At 41.8% G+C, this 20,980-nt stretch overlaps 1 protein-coding gene across 1 annotated transcript in view; it reads left to right on the top strand.

Annotated features, from left to right (window-relative positions):
- The first annotated feature begins 1,214 nt into the window (after positions 1 to 1,214).
- Positions 1,215 to 20,980, top strand: part of CACNG3 (calcium voltage-gated channel auxiliary subunit gamma 3) — a 38,349-nt gene continuing 18,583 nt past the window's right edge. The window contains exon 1 of the mRNA XM_030212772.1: positions 1,215 to 1,425. Coding sequence (XP_030068632.1) covers positions 1,215 to 1,425 — 211 coding nt within the window. The remainder of the gene's footprint in view (positions 1,426 to 20,980) is intronic.

The following is a 20,980-nucleotide window of genomic DNA, read 5'->3' as shown; positions in this document are numbered from 1 at the left end:
CACGCACACCTTCCCTCCCCCCCCCCCCCCGTCCCCCTCCCCTCCCATAGCTCAAATACAAGAAACCCTCCTCCCGGCACCTATAGATGTTTTTTGAAATTAGATTATGTTGAATTTTACCTTTAAAGATATGCTTTACTGCCGTCTTTCCAATTTCATGAAATAAGATTTCCAAAGAGATAAAAAGTACAACTAAGTATTGCTCCAAGCGACTTACAGAAATATAAATTTATGTATTTGTGTTCATTGGCATTTATTTGTACACGTTCAAGTAGGCTAACACGGCTACCATACTGGTTTTATAAATAGGATAAATATGAAGGCGAATATAAGAGGTTAAAACACCAATCATGCTGCCCTTAAACTCTCTGTTTGGGGAGGTTTCCTGAGATGCGATGAATAAATGAGCTTCCCCTTTAAGAAAGCTGCTTTCCTCCAGGGTATAATTCTCCCTGCATCAGTGGGTTTCAGCTTTTGCATAATGAAAGCTTGAATTGCAGGTTGGTGGGGGGAAAGCTGCAAAATGCCTCCGTTTCTGAAAGAAGAGACAGGGAGACTCATTCCTCAGTGTCTAGAGCCGCTGTGCACTTCGCTTTGGATGCAAATCCTTCACAAGTAAGTCAGAAGATAGTGGAAGTCTTCTCCGGCCCCTCCTTGTTCGGGCAGCTCTCCAGCACCTTCGGGCACGAGTGAAAGAACCGGAGCTGCCGGAGCTGTTCCTTCAGCACCACGAAGACTCGGCTTCCTTTATCTCATCCGCGAAAAGGATTAGCGACATCAAAACATAAAAGCCTGATGTGTATGAGTGGCTTGATTGTCACCGGCTTATTTCTGCAAAGGTTCCCATCCACCTCCTAACTGCTGCTATTCATTTCCCATAATTTCTTAAGTACGGGCAATCATAAACACGGGCAATGAAGAGAAACACACATAAGACGCAATCGGCAGCTGAACATGGTCTTTTCACTGAATACCAATGGACTCAGGGACTTTAATCTCAGAAATGCACCGACATCAATGAGGATTTTAGATTGATGTCAAGCAGAATGGGCAAGAGCATTTCTGCCTGGCTTTATCTACTGTCAAGGACCAAGACTTCATTGGGGGTTAGCCTACTCTCCATCACCAAGCGATCTTTCCTGCAGAGCAGTGCTTAAGCGACCAGTTTACTGCATCCTCTTTTCTAGGTACCAACCACCATAAAATGAAGAAGCATGAGGATGTGTGACAGAGGTGTCCAGATGTTGATCACCACTGTAGGAGCATTCGCCGCTTTTAGTTTAATGACTATTGCCGTAGGCACAGATTATTGGCTGTACTCCAGAGGTGTCTGCACGTCCAAAGCCACAAGTGATAATGAAACCGGTAAAAAGAACGAAGAGGTCATGACCCATTCGGGGTTATGGAGAACATGCTGCCTGGAAGGTATTTATCAAGGGATAGTTTACTTTTTCCCTAGAGAGAAAAATGTTCCTTTATCATTTTGGTCTGCATAAAACAAACAGAGACTAACTGGACGTCTGTAGCATTTTGCTGAAAGCCCATTTCCGTGTGTCAAGTCTACATTGGAATGTGGTACTTCAGATTAGTGTGGTATTTCTGAATTAGGGAGCTTCAAAGCTGTATCTGCAGGCAGTTAACTAACCGGAGTCTTCCTGCTGGCTTGTTGCTCATCTGAAGCTGAGCCAGTCTTGAACTCTTCTGGTGAAGGTGAAACGTTGCTATTACTTATCTCTTAGAGGTAGGCAGCATTCTTTAGACACATTCTTCACAGCTCTGCACATTAGAGAGCAAAAGCTCTGTTCAGCCACCTTTGTGACACCCACGGATTTCTTTCCAGAGCATAGCAAAATAAACTGGGGAGGGAGTGAAATATGCGACTGGGCTCTGGAAGTTATTTTTGTAATCACCTTTTAGTCAAGAGCACTTACAAAGCAGAGGTGGGTTGTGTAGAAGCCCATCAGCTGCTGTCAAGGAGGAAAACAAATAAAGATATTGGAATCAAAGACCAGAGGTTAAATCATAGCTTTTTTTAATATATTCATGTATTGATTGATTGGGATTTATTAACCACCTTTATGAAAAGATTCACCCAAGGCAGTGATATAACATAGCAATGAGTAACAATAAATTCATTTTTGAACAAAAGATGGATAGTGGAGAGTCAAGTTTAAATGCTTATTTACATTTTTTTCTAAAATGGTATTTAAATTTGTAGAATATTAGATATAAAATCAACGTAAGATTATTTACATTTAAGAACAAATTGGCCTCTGAACTGAAACACTTTCCAGGAGTCTGAGATCACTTATAGGTTCCACTGGAGAGAGATTTTGCATGGGGTGGTCTATGCTAGAGCTGGAATACCAAAACCATTGTTTTAATGGTCATCTATTTAAAGAGTTCTTTGATTCTGATAATCACCTGGTCAGGTAAACCTTTCCATTAACAGTTTGTTCCTCACTCATTCTTGCATTTCAAGTTTAAGTGAGAATAAAAGAAATAAATCATTTTTAAATTGTAAGTTTCTGAGACTAGACCTAAAACGTAGCGAATTGGAAATATCTTTCCACAACTGATCATAAGAGGTTAATTTAGGTAACTTTCAGGTTGCAAGATCAAAAACACAGGCCCAAATTACCGAACAACTCAAGGGTTTCTCCACATTTAGTCTATGGGCAAGTGTTTTTTACATCTGGTCTGATCTAGCTTCTGTTCCCCATGACTTTTAAATCCTTTCATGAGGATTATGGTGCCTGTGTGTTCCTACTTTTCCCTTGCAGAGGACGTAACAGCTGTTAAAAACCTGGATATGACTGAGATGGCCGCTGAATACCTTCTCCTGATGGTCTCCTGTAGGTGAGCAGGGAAACTTTGATGAGGTGATGTAGTTGCAAATTGGGATGGGAATCTCCTCAGCCCATCAGTGCTCTGCTAGACTTTTCCCTTGCAGCTCCTACAGTATTCAATGAACTGAGGATTTGTTCAGAATTAAGTGGTAATTGGACTTTTTAAAGCTGTGTTGTAGCAATGCAAACATTTCGAAAGATGTGTTTATTTGTCCATTTTACTATTAAACAAATTACTTTTGATTTTTATGTTTCACTTAGAAAAGAGAGAACATGGAATGATCTCATCATTTTTGCACAATGTTTTACAGAATGTTTTATATTTCTTGCTATAAAATATTTTCGGCAGTCACATTGTCATACACATCTGGTTAAGCTGAAAGAAGACCAGGTCCATATTTTTTCTGTCTCTTCAACAGTTTTTCCACCTTAAGATCTGCAATGACTTAGTTCATACCTTTTCAATAACATTTTCAGGCAAATTACATTCAGGTCCAGTAGGTATTTTTCTATCCCTGGAGGTGTTACCATCTAAGTTTGTAACTGAGGCAACGGTTAAGTGACTTGCATCAAGACTGTCACTGGGATTTGAACCCTGGCTTCCCACTTGCTGTTCTAACCATTAGACTACTCATCTACTTGTAGATTTCCTTGATAACGCAGGACTAACATGGAGGGGTGCAGACAGAGCAATTTCTCTGGGTCCTCATGCCACAGGGTGCCCCAAGTCTGTCCAGAGCTTAAGAAGATACAGCCAGCTTGCAGGCTTTGGTCCCCCTTCCAGCTTTCTGCCCTGGGCCCCCCAGTAAGTCTAACACCAGCCCTGCCATAATATTCCTTTACTCTTGTAGCCATGAATCTCTTTGTTGATAAGACATTCATTTGTTTAATCACTTTGAGCAAAATATTGTGGTTGCCAGGTTAGTCCCCTTAAATATGTAGAAACGAGGATCCAGAAAGACGTTGTCAGTGAGGCTTTTCAACTGGACTAACGGTGAGAAACATTCCAGAGCTAATCTCTCTTCATCAGATCACTCAGTTCATAGGCCCCTGATTTACTAACGCTTTCTCCAAAGACAAAAAATGGAGGAAATTGTTACTAAATTCAGCCTATAAATCTAACAGCAGGTGGGGGCTATAAGGCCCATCCATTCTGCCCTAGTTACCTCCTCTTGCAACAGGAGAATCCCTAGGTCATCTCTGGCTCCCCTGTCAGCTCTTCACTTCTGGATATTTTGTTAGTAAAAAATAAATAAATCCCTTCCTCTGAAGTCAGTGTGAATCTATTACCCCTTGGAGTTTTGCTTTGTTTTGTTTTTTGATGGTGGCGGCGGGGAGAGGTTGTTCCTGTGGTATAAAGATCATCTGTGATATCCCTATGGGATACCCTGATGAAGTATCTAAAATCTTCAGTCAGTCATCTTCCTTCTAAGAAAAATGGCTCCACTTTGGACACATTTGCTGCACTCAAAAGCCCCTCGTAATGTTTCCTTTCACATGATTCTGTGTCCTGTAACGACATATTGTGAGCTTTATTTACAGCACTAAGCCTGTTACATAGGGACTTAGAGCAGTGATCCCAGAAGCTGTCTTGGGGGCTCCCCAGCCAGTCAGGTTTTCAGGATATCCACAATGAATATTCATGAAAGATATTTGCATGCAATGGCAGGGACAAATCAAACTCGAATATACATATAAAGTATCACATACCATGTAAAATGAGTTTATATTGTTGGGTAGACTGGATAGACCGTTCAGGTCTTTATCTGTCGTCATTTGCTATGTTACTATGAATATTCATTGTTGGATATCCAGAAAACCTGACTGGCTGAGGAGCCCCGGAACAGGCTTGGGAACCACTGACTTAGAGAATAAAGAACCAATTTCTTTACCAAGTCCTAACCTGCAAATCAGATCTCTCTTTTCTCATCCAAATGTCAGTGAAATATTGAAATGATATAGTACTTTATTTTGGAGAGTAGGAAAGGTGGCATGTGACTTTTTTCCCCCCAAGGATTTCTGGACATTTGCTAGCTGAGGATATTGGATTTACTCTTAAGATATTCTGTGCAGTGTCACAACTGGCTTCTGGCATTTGTTTTCTGTCCATAATGGTAATAGCGACAAAGAGGAATCTACATGTAACAGAGGAAGGGACTCTGATAGATGGAGCAGTTATTCTGAACTCTGTCCTGAGGGATCACCAGCCAGCCAGGTTTAAGAAAATAGGAAATACGATTTGCTATACTGGGCCTGTCCAAAGGTCCATCTATCCCAGTATCCTGTTCCCAGCAGTTGCCAATCCAGGTCACAAGTACCTGATCCCAAAAAGTAAATTCCATATGCCAGGGATAAGAAGTGGATGTTCCCACTTTAGTAGTGGCTTATTATGGAGGAGTAGCCTAATGCTTAGTGAAGTGGCCGGGGGAACTGGGTTCAATTCCCATTGCAGCTCCTTGTGACTCTGGGCAAGTCATTTAGCCCTCCATTTCTCCAGGTACAAAATAAATACCTGTATATAATACGTAAGCCATTTTGATTGTAACCACAGAAAGGCATTATATCAAATCCCATCCCCTTTCCCTTTTCCACTGAGAATTTGTCTGAACCTTTTTTTAAACCCTGCTACACTAATTCCAGAGCTTAATGAGTAAAGAAATATTCTCTCCAATTTTTTTTAAATGTGTCATTTAGTAGCTTCATTGTGTGCCCCCTAGTCCTTGTATATTTGGAAAGAGTAAACAAGCATTTCGCATTCCACTCCATGCATTATTTTATAGAACTCTATTATATCTCCTCTCAGCTGCCTCTTCTCTAAGCTAAAGAACCCTAACCTCTTTAGCCTTTCCTTTTAGGGGAATCATCCAATCTCTTCTAGCAATATCTTTTACGAGATGTGGTGACCAGAATTATACACAATACTCAGGGTGCAGGTCTCACCATGGAGCAATACAGAGGCAGAATGATCATCTTTCTTTTAATCTCATTCTTTTCCCAATAATTCCTAGCATTCTATTTGCTTTCTTGGCCATCGCCACATGCTGAACAGAGGACTTCAATGGGATATCCTTTTCCTGGAAACTGACACCTAATCTGGAACCCTGCATCATGTACCTATATTTTAGGTCCTCTTCCCCATGTGTAGCACTCTGGCTTTCAGGATATCCCAGAGTAGTACACATAGGGAAATCCATAGCTTATCCCTGGAGTTAGTGGCATGAAATCTATTTACTCTTTGGGATCCTGCCAGCTACTTGTGGCCTGGCCACTGTTGGAAACGGGATATTGAGTTTAATGACAGTTCTATGTACTATGCATGAGATCAGTTAACGTGGACCGGAGGCAATGTATACAAATCTATCTCAAGCATATTCTTGTGGGTATCCTGAATTTGCAACTCGCTGGTGCTCCCCAAGTACAGGATTTAGAACCACTGGGTTAGAGCATTAGGTTCTCTACAATTCTCCAGCAGTAGAGAGAGAAGAAAAATCAAATCCTTGCCATAGGTTTTCCCATTCCACACAGAATTGCTTTGGGAGACTGGGGGACATATCAAAGCAGAAGTACTCGTGGCAGCAACAAACACATCTCCCCCTCCCCACGCCCTGTCAATCTGGTCTTGGTGGTAGGAAGAAGACAGCAGCACTGTGGCAGCTCAGACAACTTCCTTCTCATCTAAAGGACAGGATCGGAGTATAACACTTAAAATGTGACACTCCGGCCCCTGACAGCATTATCCCCTTCTAGTAACCAAGCCCAAATCAATGGAGTTGGGGACAAAAAGGTAGAAGGAGATTTTGGTAGGCTGGAGGGAGATGAGACAGAGATTGAGGGGAGGGGATTGACTGGGGGAAGTATTTGAGATGTTTGAAAGTGAGTAAACAGCTTAAACTGAGACTGTATGAGAGTATCATAGGAGGCTGTAGGGTGTGTGAGAGGACCAAAGAGGGCTGTAGGGTATGTGAGAAGGTCAGAGAGAGCTGTAGGATTTGTGAGTTGTTCATAGGGGGCTGTAGGATGTGTGAAAGATCAGAAGGGGCTGTAGGGTGTGTGAGAAGGTCAGAGAGAGCTGTAGGATTTTTGAGTTGATCATAGGGGGCTGTAGGATGTGTGAAAGATCAGAAGGGGCTGTAGGGTGTGTGAGAAGGTAAGAGAGAGCTGTAGGATTTGTGAGTTGATCATAGGGGGCTGTAGGATGTGTGAAAGATCAGAAGGGGCTATAGGGTGTGTGAGAAGGTCAGAGGGGGTTGTATGGTGTGTGAATGAGAGGATTTGAGTAGGAAATGCTGTGTCTGAATGTCAGAGCATTGGAAAGCTGGATGCAAGAGAGTTAACCCACCCTTCTTCCCTCTCTTGATCCTGAATCTCCCTGTCCCTAATTTTGGTTTCCCTCTTTCTTTCCTCCCCTTGTCCTCTCTCTGCTCGTGGTAAGCATAGAAGGACAGGGCGTGTCAAGATGGTACTGACTGACTTACAAGGGCTCTAGTGTGCTGAGGGGTAAGAGGAAGAGAACACCACAAGCTATTACACCTAAACCCATCATGAGTGCTGTGCAAGCTCTAACCTTGAGATCCATGGTGACATCTGGAGGGCTTGTGGAGAGCCCTTTGCCATCTGTGGACCTGCCATCTTTGTCTCCTGGGGACCAAATAGCCCCGGTGTAGCCCACAGGAACAACCTCTGCACAGTCAGAAGGAGCAGTGTGTCTCAATGTCACCAGATACTGAGCAACTGCCCAGGGCAGAAACCAAGGAGGGGCCCCAAAGTTGGCCTTCTGCCTAAGCCTCCTTCAGCTTGAGGCAGGCTTAGGGCCCCTTATGGTATGGGGGCCTAGGGCAATTGCCCTATGGCTGCCCAAGAAAAGAGGGATACTGAGAGCATCTTGTTGCAAATAAACAACAGTGCGAAGGGAAGCACCATGCGTGTTGAAGAGGCTCCAGTGCTCTTCAGAGATTTCACATTTGCAGCAGCAGGAGGCAACGGTGGAGTTAGCTGTGAGTGAAACAGGAATGTGCCTTTACCCTTTGCTCTGTTCAGTTTTGAAACAATATAGCTAGCAATTCAATCGTTACAGCAGTCTCTGGTCAAATTTCCACATTGTTTTCTGGTATCAGGGGATGCCTTCCAGATTAAGCAAGAGATAACGGAATGCGAGAGTTTGAGGGGAAAATGTCTTCTTTTGAGATAAATATTTCCTTGTTGGTTAAGGGCAATATGTCTCTTCACAGGAAGACTGAAAATTTAGGAAATAAGATGAACAAGTGGAACCTGAGAGTCCTAAATTTTCCAAAAGTCACCTCTGATGTCATGCTATGATATGTTTAAGAAATATCGTCTTGAGGGCTTCTCAAAATGTTCTTTAAAGTTTGTGATGTTCTGTTGTTGAACTGCAAGAGAAGAATATTTCTTGATGTGTGTTGAGAAACCAAAGAAAAAGGAAGCAATTTCTCTTGTTAAGACGTAAATGGAGCAGATTTATCTCATAGTTATTAACCTTTGTTTCCTCTAAAGATTGGCAGAATGTGTCAATTTCCCAGTTGGAAGACTCTCTTTGGTATTTTAGAGGCTCTTTTACTAAACCGTCTTATGCACTAACCTGCACTTAACGTGGGAGAAAAGACTTACTGGAAAACATATTACTGCATTTTACCGTAATTCGCCTGCCAGTGCGCACTAATCACACGGGAGGTTTTTGGTTATTTTTTTCATGGGTGGGGAAAGAGCGTGGAAGCGTTTCACATTAGTGCATGCTAATTGGATAATGCAGGGATAAGGTGGCACTCAGTTCTCCCACATTAATGTTTTTGCATGTCTTGTGAGCTAAGGGGGAAAAGAAAAAAGCCTATTTCTTAGCTCATCTTAGTAAAAGGGCCCCTTAGATAACTAAGGACAGTAATGGTAACGCCAGGGACATGCCCGGTGGTAATCGAGCAGCACCGCTCCTGTCCACGACAGCTGCCAATCCAGGCCAAGGGCACCTGGCAAGCTTCCCAAACGTACAAACATTCTATACATGTTATTCCTGGAATTGTGGATTTTTCTCAAGTCCATTTAGTAGCGGTTTATAGACTTGTCCTTTAGGAAACCGTCCAATCCCTTTTTAAACTCTGCCAAGCTAACCGCCTTCACCACGTTCTCCGGCAACGAATTCCAGAGTTTAATTACATGTTGGGTGAAGAAAATTTTTCTCTGATTTGTTTTAAATTTACTACACTGTAGTTTCATCGCATGCCCCCTAGTCCTAGTATTTTTGGAAAGCATGAACGGACACTTCACATCCACCTGTTCCACTCCACTCATTATTTTATATACCTCTATCATGTCTCCCCTCAGCCGTCTCTTCTCCAAGCTGAATAGCCCTAGCCTCCTTAGTCTGTCTTCATAGGGAAGTCGTCCCATCCCCGCTATCATTTTAGTCACCCTTCGCTGCACCTTTTCCAATTCTACTATATCTTTCTTGAGATGCTTTTCTTTTTTTTTTTTACACTTTATTTATACTTTTAACTATAAGTACAAGGTAAAAATAACAGCAAATAAAGGGCCTCTTTTACTAAACCATGCTAGTAATTCCCAGCACAGCAAATGAGCAGAAGCCTATTCAATTCCTATGTGCTTCCTCTCATTTGCTGCGTGGGAATCGCTAGCGCAGCTTTGTAAAAGGAGCCCAAAGCAAATATAAAACAATTAAAGGAACACAAGGCAATATTAAGTCTACAGGAAGGAATACACCGGTCTGTTTCTTAATATTGTTTCCTATTTAAATATCTCAATTTTTTCTTTTTTCTCAAAATTTAATAGTGGAGTACAACAGGGTTTTTGTGGAATATTGCTTTTATTATTTTGGAAATATCTCCTGTCTTTCAGGCAAATTGTTCTTTCGCTTGAATGTTTGTAAATTGCTATAAGGAAAAAATGAGAGCGACAAAGGTGTCCAGGAGCCTTTCCAGCCTCGGCCCCCTCCATTTAACCAGCCAGCGCTGTTTGCCCCTCACTTTCAGGAATCGGAAGCGTGAAAAGGAGCACTTGAAAGGCTAGGCTTGTATTTGGCTCCTGGCTGAATAACATGTGTAATCGACAGCCGGTCATTGAATTCAGGGATGTGAATGAGGATTTTAATGCCAGGTGGCTGGAAGCAATCAGTCAGCAAGGTTACTGGGGTGAAGTGACATTTCGTATTTCAGCAGTAAAGGGCAGGAATCAGTTACTGTGCTTTGGAATAAGATGTCATTAAATAGAAAGATTAGAATCCTGGCAGCCCATTTTCCTCCTGCTTCCTGGAAGTGCTGGAGCTGTATTGACAGCACCCTGGCCACTTCTGCATCTCTGAGGCTGTTCTGTGCAGCCCTTGGCACAGCCTCTCTTTACAAGGCTCTGCTCAATAGATTAATACAGCACTGGGCAAGCTCAGCCATTCCCAGAGATGCTCCCTCGCACTATAAAGGTTGATTCATCACTGCTATTTTAGGTTTCCCTTTGGCCAACTTTGCCATGATTTCCTCAGCCATAGTCATAGCTTATAAAAGGGTTATTTGAGAGGTACATAAGAACAAAAGAATAGCCATACTAGGTCAGGCCAATGGTCCTTCAAGCCCAGTATCCTGTTTCCAAAGTGGCCAATCCAGGTCACAAGTACCTGGCAGAAACCCAAAAACCGGCAAAGTAGGCACCATACTATCAATCCGTTTTGCTTCTTTTTAACCATTTTCCTCATTTTATCAGTCGCCCTTTCAAAAATTAAATGCTGCTATAGTAGATTTCCTTTGTGACTTCACTCCAGATATTAACTCAACTTTGATCATGTTATGATCACTGTTTCCCAACGGACCCAACTTTACAGACAGGTTTATCCACTCCTACCCTAGCTGAGATAATATTTAACCATCTCTCTGACCTCATGTGCAACTTTCTTTAAATTAGTCACCTTACTTGCTAACTCCTCTTACTCTTATTATCTGTATGCTCCATCTTTGTTTATACCCTTCATTGTCAATTAAAATGTTCTATTACGTATTGCGTTGACTTTGTAAGTAGTATACTATGCCATACTTTGTATTGTTATTTGAATATTTCTACTGCTGTAATTGTCTATTGCTTACGTTTGACTTATTCTTACTGTACACCGCCTTGAGTGAATTCCTTCAAAAAGGTGGTAAATAAATCCTAATAAATAAATAATATGCCCTGCATTCCGCTAAGGACTAGATCTAAAATAGCTCCCCCTCTTGTCAGTTCCTGAACCAGCAGTCATTTATTACATCTAGGAATTTTACCTTCCTGGGGACGTGTCAAGATGGAGGCATGTTTCTGATCACGGCTTTGAGAGCTGTCTTACCGGCTACTCTGCATTTTTGTTTCTTCCTTCAATATGCCTCACATGAAATGTAAAGGGATCGTTAAGGCTATTCTCTCAATGGCCAAAACATCTTCTCTACAGCAGCAACCCATTGAGAGGTTCACCACCAGAACCACCATGCAAACTTCTGGGACTCCCCCAGTTCTCAACCCGCTGCCTGCCCCTTTTGGCTCAAAGTCGGAAGCCTGAAGTGGTGACTTTGGAGAGCATAACGGTGGCCAAATCTACATCTGAGGTGTCTGCTTGACTAAATCTTTAGAAGGTACTAAAGCGAAATTTACCTCTGAGATCTTAGAGGTTAAGGAAGACATTAAGAAGCTGCAGGATGTATGAGCTGCTATAGTAAAATATAAGTTGATATTGCACAGAAAGAATGAACAGATAGAGAATTACAATTGTAGGTTAAATCTCCACTTTTTGAATTTTCCTAGGTCCCTGAGTGTTGCCCCTATGGAGGTTTTCAAAAGATGTCTGATTGACATTTCAAAGTATTCCTCTGAAGCTATACCCCTCCCCCTCTAAATCGGATTTACTGTACTCTATCTAAACCTGTCTTGGAGGAGATCCCAAGGGCAATGACTCAAGATGCAAGAAGGAAAGACTTTTTGAATGTGTCAGAGCTATTGAAGGTTTCTCTGTCTGAAGATAGTGAGAGAGCAACTTTGTTAGTATCACTCGTATTTGAACAAGATTTAAATGCTGTGATACAGCTATTTTTTTTTCAAAATTCACATTCTTTGTTTTATGGCAAGAAGGTTTGAGCGTACCCTGATGTCATGAAGCAAACTCAGGAATAAAGAAAGGCTTTTTTAGCCATGAGAGAGCTGAAACTGTGGCACTAGGAACATCTTTCTTGTTAACGTATCCATGCAAATGTGGAGTTAAACATTTAGGAGTAAACTATATTTTTTTCTTACCGGAACAACTACAAGATATGAAAAAAGTGGTCACTGTTAACATCTAGAATAAAATGGGATTAATTATTAAGTGGGGTCAATTCCTGAGCTTTGGTATGTGCTCCCTTCTACTTGTTTTCTGATAAGGATTAATTATTGTTTCCCCTTTTTTTGTAATTATGCCTTTTTTGAATATATTATTATTTTCCGAGTTGCTTATTCAAGTGTTTAACTTGTAAATTTCTATGAAATATAAAGAAAAAAGAAAAAATGTAAAAAGGAATTTTACCTCCCTAGCACTTCCTGACGTAATATTTATCCAGTCACTATTGGGATGAGTGGCCTAGTGGTTAGGGTGGTGGACTTTGGTCCTGGGGAACTGAGTTTGATTCCCACTTCAGGCACAGGCAGCTCCTTGTGACTCTGGGCAAGTCACTTAACCCTCCATTGCCCCATGTAAGCCGCATTGAGCCTGCCATGAGTGGGAAAGCGCAGGGTACAAATGTAACAAAAATAAAATAGATACTATTGGAGATTCTACACGGAATGTTGCTACTATTGGAGATTCTACATGGAATGTTGCTACTACTGGAGATTCTACATGGAATGTTGCTACTATTGGAGATTCTACTTGGAATTTTGCTACTATTGGAGATTCTACATGGAATGTTGCTATTCCACTAGCAACATTCCATGTAGAAGGCTGCGCAGGCTTCTGTTTCTGTGAGTCTGACATCACGTCAGACTCACAGAAGCAGAAGCCTGCGCGGCCACATTGGTGATCTGCAAGGGCCGACTTCTACATGGAATGTTGCTAGTGGAATAGCAACATTCCATGTAGAATCTCAAATAGTAGCAACAGTGGAGGAGTGGCCTAGTGGTTAGGGTGGTGTACTCTGGTCCTGAGGAACTGAGTTCTATTCCCACTTCAGGCACAGGCAGCTCCTTGTGACTCTGGGCAAGTCAGTTATCCCTCCATTGCCCCATGTAAGCCGCATTGAGCCTGCCATGAGTGGGAAAGCGCAGGGTACAAATGTAACAAAAAATCCCAAATTTCTGAAGTTGAATTCTACAGGTTCCTTATATTAGTGGTAATTGAAATCACTTATTGTTATACTGTTGCCCAATTTTGCCAGCTTTCCTAATTTCTGTAAACATTTCTTCATCTGTCTGCTCGTTCTGTCCTTGCAAACGGTATTGATTGTCCTCCTTCCACCAGGTCTCTGAGATGCCTATTACATCTACCTCTTCATTTAGTGCTATATACTCTACCTCTCCCATCTTATTTTCTAGACTTCTAGCATTTGTATATAGACACTTCAAATTGTGGTTTTTCCTTGCATGTACAAGCTACATAGAAGTGCATCCTTTATCCTGCTCTCTCATTAAACACACCTGGCTTACTTTCAGCATTATTGAAAGCTCTCTACTGGGATTCCCTAAATGTCCTGTTTTAATAGTATCCTTCAAGGCTACTCCACACCGAAACATGCACTCCTGGGAAACTGTTGGCTTCCCCCCACCCCCCATTCTAGTTTAAAAGCTGCTCTATCTCCTTTTTAAAACTTTGTACCAGCAGCCTGATTCCATCCCAGTTAAGGTGAGCCCATCCTTTCGGAACAGTCTCCCCCTTTTCCAGAATGTTGCCCAGTTCCTAACAAATCTAAATCCCTCGTCCCTGCACCATTGAGACATTCGAAGCTCTTTCTGCCTCTTGGGTCCTGCACATGGAATGGGGAACATTTCCAAAAATGCTATCCTGGAGGATCTAGATTTTAGCTTTCTATCTAAGAGCCTAAATTTGGCTTCTAGAACCTACCTCCCTCATTTTCCTATGTCATTGGTACCCACGTGTACCAAGTTAGTTGGCCCCTCCCCAAGTATTTACTTCTGTTTGAATAAAAGCACTTGAGGATCTTCTTTGCTCACCAATAAAGATAGAAATTATAATCGGGATTAAAATTTTTGATCACATAATTAATCACATAAAATGTCCCCCTCGCATTTTCACCTGTATAGTGCAAAATATAGACTTCAGTTGTCAATTCTCAAAACTGACCTTTTGTATTTCAGTTACTAAACTGAAAATAAAATCATTTTTCTTCCCTTTGTTGTCCGGTGATTTTATTTTTCTAATCATCTTATTCCCTGTTTCTGGTTCTGTTCCTCTGTCTGTGCTCTGAACTCTATTTTCAGGGCCTCCTCTCACCTCATTATGACTTTTCTCTCCTTCACTTCTTCCCCTATAACATCGGTCAGATTCAACTTTCTGCCATTTTTCTTCCTCCTTATAGGAAAAAGCGGCATGATGTGATTAATCAAGTTTAAATTATCAGTGTGAGTTAAAAAATCTTAACGCGATTAATCGTGATTAATCACGTTGGGTGAACAGCCCTATTATGTATATCATGGTTGACATGTGGGCAAGCAGTTTTGACATCAGTTCTTGAACACGCTCTGTCCACTTCCTTTTCCCCATTTCAGATATTGCAGATGTCATGAGAAGGATAATAAACATCCAAAAATGAATACTGAGTCTGATACATATTAGATAGGTAATACATTCCACAAAATCCTCATTTACACTTTCCCCCAGATTGTATAAATGGCATCCCAAGTTAAATGCCCAGCTTCGGATGCGCTTCTGAGATGTGCACGTAAATAAATTGGAGGGTGCCAAAAATCAATTCTTGATGCTAATTTGCATGCATTAAAATTTACGCATGCATCCGATTGCACATGATTCTATAAGGCACAACGACAAACTGCCATGGTGCAAATCTCAAAAGTGGGCATAGCCATGGATGTGTCAGGGGCATTTAATTTAGTTTTTTTTTTAAACTTAATAAACTGCCTTTTACCAACATCAAAGCGGTTTACAACCACTAAAAACATAAACCATGAAAGGAACTACAACTAAATACAGGAAAAGGGAGAATAAGAACGCAAGGTCAAGAAAACGCTGTGGAAAGCCAGTCGCCACTGCCCAGAAAAGAAACAGCTCGTTAAACTAAAATCATTCAGAATAAGCTGCAGAGATCAGGTGAATACTCAACGCTACCTTAAAACACTCTGAAAAGTTGCACGCGGAGTTACAGAATACTACTACTACTACTTAACATTTCTAGAGCGCTACTAGGGTTACGCAGCACTGTACAAATTTACAAAGAAGGACAGTCCCTGCTCAATGGAGCTTACAATCTAAAGGACTTAATGTCAAGTTGGGGCAGTCTAGATTTCTTGAGTAGAGGTGTAGTGGTTAGGTGCCGAAGGCGACATTGAAGAGGTGGGCTTTGAGCAATGATTTGAAGATGGGCAGGGAGGGGGCCTGGCGTATGGGTTTAGGGCATTGGAGCCGACTCTATGGGTGCTATGGGTGCTTGAGCACCCCCAATATTGAGAAAATTCCTTGTATGTGTCCAGGGAGGGGTAATTTCCATTGGGCTTAGCACCCCCAATAATTTTGAAAAGTTGGCTCCTATGGTTCAGGGAGTCCGTTCCATGCATGGGGTGAGGCGAGGCAGAAAATACTGCCTAACTTGGGCACCAGCATTTAAAGCAGGTTTTAACAGGCATAAGAGCGGCACGGAAAAGTTAGGTGCGGGATCTGTGCTAAACACTATTCTGTTGCCTTTATAGAATAGCTCTTAGCACTAAATTTTTCCAGTGCCTAACGTTTCGGCACCAGCCCTTGGAGGGTAATTTTGCATTTAACTACAAACAAGTCACCGGGAAGAGAACCAAAATGATTGCACACACTATCGGAAGAAGACTTCTCAAAGATAGTATAAGCATCAAAATAAACATTACAATAAAGAGGAGGAAAAAATCTCAAGAAGCTCCGAGCTAAAAAGCTTATTGAAGCACAACTGCGTCATCATTGGCTGAAAAAACCTCCCCAGACAGTGGACTTATGTGTATTAACAATTCAAAGAAATATTTTTTTACTTAGCAAATGGATAAATATAACTGTGACTGACAATGGCCAGCGTTTCAACCGATCTTAACTTTAATCCTATGCACCGTTTAATTACATCTGAAAATGGGAGTTGCCTAGGATTAAACTTATGACCAATTTACAAGGAACACAGCCAGCTCAAATCTCAGGACAAGGTATCCAGGAACGCACGGGAACAAGGCTGGCTGGATTTACAAGGAACACGGCTACCTGGAATCTCAAGACAAGACATTCAGGAATGTATGGGAACAAGACCGGCTGGATTTACAAGAAACACAGCCATCTGAAATCTCAGGACAAGGCATCCAAGAACACATGGGAACAAGGCCGACTGGATTTACAAGGAACACAGCCAGCTGGAATCTCAAGACAAGACATCTGGGAACACATGAAAATATGGCTGGCTGGAATTACAAGGAACATGGCCTGCTGGATTCTCAAGACAAGGTATCCAGGAATGCATGGGAACAAGGTTGGCTGGAATTACAAGGAAAACAGCCAGCTGGTATCTCAAGACAAGACATCCTGGGTGCAGAGAAACAAGGCCAAACACAGATAATAATGTCAATGCTCAGAGGCACGGCATATAAACATCCAGCTCTCTGGGCTGGTACAAGCAGGGCCAAAAGCAAGAGATGAAACAGCATATGTGTCCATTCAGCAAAAGCTAAGAAGACAGGACTATAGCTCTCATTCAACCAAGACAGGGAACATGAACAAAGCTCCTCCTAGGAAGCAGGGCAAATGGTCAGCTAAAACTAACCAAGTTCTAAGCAGTTGCCCGTCCTGGTTTACACAAGCTCCCTCCTGGCCCTGATATACATACATTGCTCCTGCACCAGCTCCAGTTGATTCAGAATACAGCAACAGCAAGACTCATAGAAGGTTGCAAGTGACGTGACCACATCACACCATTTTTGCAAAAACTTCATTTGGCTACCAGTACAATACAGGGCTAAATTGAAAACTCTGTCTGATCTTCAAGGCCCTGAAAGGAAATGGCCCTGAGTATCTGAAGAATAGGATGATCCTCTACACATCGCCAAGGACACTAAGGTCCTCCCAAGGACTTTCACTAACTACACCCTCTCCAAAAGACATTACACGATGTGATACCCGCAAGTGAGCTTTCTCCGGAGTAGTCCCTATACTCTGGAACGCACTCCCTGAAAGGCTCCGCTTAACACAAGACTATCTCTACTTCAGGAAGCAGGTGAAGGCTTGGCTTTTCAACCAGGCCTTTAATGGAAGAAGTAACTAACTTGTCAGTGTCACTCACACACACATGGAGTGACTCGGGCTGCACATACTGCAGTGCACATACTGCAGCGGGACATGTTCGCTCCAACCTAGCTTGTCTATTAGATTGTAAGCTCTTTGAGCAGGGACTGTCTTTCTTCTATGTTTGTGCAGCGCTGCGTATGCCTTGTAGCGCTATAGAAATGCTAAATAGTAGTAGTAGTAGTAGCTCCATCTCTCTGACCTCGTGTGCAACTTTCTTCAAATCAATGACCTTACTTTCTAATTCTTCCTACTTTCTTACCCATCTATATGTTACAACTTTTCCTTACCCTTCACTACCAATTATAATGTTCTATTACGTATTGTGTAATTATTGTAAGTAGTATACCATGCCATACTTTCTATTGTTAGTTGAATATTTTTACTGCTGTAATTGCCTATTGCTCGTGTTTGATCTATTCTTACTGTACACCACCTTGAGTGAATTCCTTCAAAAAAGCGGTAAATAAATCCTAATAAATAAAATGGGGACACAAGAAAAATCTAATCTCACTGTATAGATGCAACTAGCTACTCATTCTTTCCAGACTCAGCAGAGTGACATAAAATATTTGTAGAATCCTGCCATCTCGATTTGCATCCAGCTGTACATGAGTTTGCAGGAGTCTGTACAACAATTTGTGAAATATATTGCCTGTGACTCAGCTTGTCTATGAGTTGATGGCATTGTGTGTATTTGTGAAGTGTGTCTCTGAAGTTCACTGGGTGTGTGTATATGTTTGCAATGTATCTGTGCGTGTGTGGAGTTTTGCAGTGCATCAGACTATGTTTTATGCCAAGAGAAGCTGTGAGGTGTATCTGCCATTTGATGTCTGTTTCCATAGAAACTATCTGTAGTTAATGAACAGAATAGACTAAACTTCTTGATAAATGTCAGAGTTAATATTGGAACTTTGCAAAGATTCATTATTTGGAAGAATGAGCAACTCTTTCTGTTAACCCTTTCATCCTTTCTTGCCTGAATTTCATATCCACTCCTATTCTGCTGTCATTCTTTGGAGGAAAAGACTCCGAAGAAAGTCTTCCGATGTGCAGTGGATCTGATGTCAGTAGCCAAGGAACTGATTTGATGAGCCAGCATGGTGCTAGGTTGTCCTCTTCCCTCTGAATCTGTGTAAGAATTTAAGAAGTGACAAAGAATAGATCCATTCCTTGTTGCTAGAGATAAGCAGTGGTTAATAGTGGTTTATAAGCCACACCATCCCATGATAACTTCCACAATGTAATTGTGCATTAGGTGAAAAATACTTTCTCCAAAATTGCTACCTTTCAGTTTCATGGAGTGTCCCTTAGTCCTAGTGCTAGTCAAAAGGGTAAATAAATATTCCACTCCACTCATGATTTTACAGTTCTCTATCAGGGCTTCTCTCAACTGTCTCTGCTCCAAACTGAAGAACCTTAATCTGTTTAGCTTTTCTTCATACAGAAGTTGTTCCATCCCTTTATCATTTTGGCATCTCTTCTGGTTCTGCTGTAATTTTGTTTTAGACGAGACTATCAGAATCGCATATATTGAGGTGCCAGCTCTGTGGGTGCCTGAGCACACCTAACATTGAGCAAACTCCTTGAGTGTGTCCAATGAGGGGTCATTTCTGTTGCGTTTAGCACCTCCAATCATTTTGGAAAGTTATCTCTACTCAAGGTGTGATCACATCATTTCCTTTCCTTCTGGCCTTTTTTGATACAATCCTATGAAGTAATTTATTGTTACAGCATTTAGTAGATATTTCTGAATCTCTTTCAGATGAACTAGGAAAATCATGTTTGCGTCTGTTCTTCTCAGCCTCCTACTCACTGTAAGTTTTGTTTTTACTGTGAGTTGGAGGCACTTCTACTTAAAGGGAAAATCTAAGGAGTCAAAAGCCTGAGATAGCTTAATCTTCCACTAACTTGCATATCTCCCTCTAGCTCAGGGCTTCTCAGCCCAGTCCTCAAGACACAACCCAGCCAGTCAGATTTTCAGGATTTCACAATGAATATACATGACGCAACTATTGCATGTACTACCTCCATTGTACGCAGATCGATCTCATGCATGTTCATTGTAGATGTCTTGAAAACCAGACTGGCTGGGTGTGTCCCGAGGATCAGGTTCAGAACCTCTGCTCTAGCAGAAGACATTTGTACATCAATTAATGGTCCATGAAAAAAGTTCACTAAACGGTAGTAGATCTGGTATCATCAAGCTTAGTGTCCTGTGTTTTTCTAGCAAGACTCAACAACCCCCCTGGTTTTATCCCATAAAAATGATTCAATCAGCCTGCCATCAGGACTCATAACTAACTCACAATGATAACATGACATAGTAACATCGTAAATGATGGTCCATCGAGTCTGCCCAATACTCACACTCATTATCAAGTCATGATTAAACCAGCAATGTCATATAAAATACTTGATCATTGTCTCTCTTTCGCATTTCTGGGACATAGACCGTTGAAGTCCACCCAGCCTTGTCCTTAGTTGCCAACTACTGAAGTTACCATTGAAGCCCACTCCAGCCTATCCAAATCCGTCTTGTCATTTGTAGGACACAGACCATAAAAGACTGCCTGGCATTGTCCTCATGTTTCAAATTACTGGAGTTTTTCGAAGCCCTCTCCATCCCATCTTACACCAGATTGTCATAAATGGAACCCAGACCATACAAGTCTGCCCAGCACCAGCCTTAGTCCTTCACAGTCAGAGTCACCATCTAAAACGCCACTCGACATGCAAACACACATGCAACCCTTTAAGTTTTGTTTTTTTATACCATTAATTTTCTAATTAGAGATCCTCTGTGTTCATCCCACACCTTTTTGAATTCCGTCACCATTTTTTTCTCCACTACCTCCCTTGGAAGGACATTCCACGCATCAACCACCCTCTCCATGAAATAATTTTCTGACAATACTCCTAAGTATACCACCCCACAACCTCAGTTCATGTCCTTCAGTTTTACCGAGTTCTCTTCTCTGGAATAGATTTGATAATGATAAACTGGTCTTATATCCCGCTAATGCCTCACAGTTCAAAGCAGGTTACAATAACAAGAGACCAGAACAGTCATCTGGGAATAAAACTAAGAAATTACAAAATAGAATCTAATCAAGTATGTGAATGCAAAACATATTTCTGAAACAGACAAGTTTTCGTTCTTTTCTCGAAAATCTAAATTTGAATGCAAAGAGAGAAAAATGTATGCAAAATAACACATAGGCGCCCGGTATAAGAGGCTTGGGGAGGCTAAGCCTCCCCAGCTGAAGCAGGAAAGGGTTAGGCGTCCGGGGGGGGGGGTTGGGCGAGCAGCGCCGTGAGCCTCCCCTTCCTTACTATCTGCCTCGCGCCACCCTTAATCTTTAATGTACCTCCGTCCCAGCGCCGGCCGCATCATTTCAAAGCCCGCCCTGCCCGTCTCTATTCTTCTCTCCCTTCGTTCTGCAGAGTCCTGCCTTCTGACATCATTTCCTCCAGGGCGGGACTCTGAGTTCGTTCCCTCATATAAATAGTCAGAAGCTAAGCCATGCATGATCTTATAAAGAAAACAAGCCAGTCTGAACAATAGTTTTGCTTCAATAGGCAACCAGTGTAATTTTAAATAACTGGGAGAAATACTACTACTACTTAACATTTCTAGAGC

This window comes from Microcaecilia unicolor, chromosome 8, assembly GCF_901765095.1.
Source record: "Microcaecilia unicolor chromosome 8, aMicUni1.1, whole genome shotgun sequence".
NCBI lineage: Eukaryota > Metazoa > Chordata > Amphibia > Gymnophiona > Siphonopidae > Microcaecilia > Microcaecilia unicolor.
This window is presented reverse-complemented; position numbering and strand designations above follow the sequence as displayed.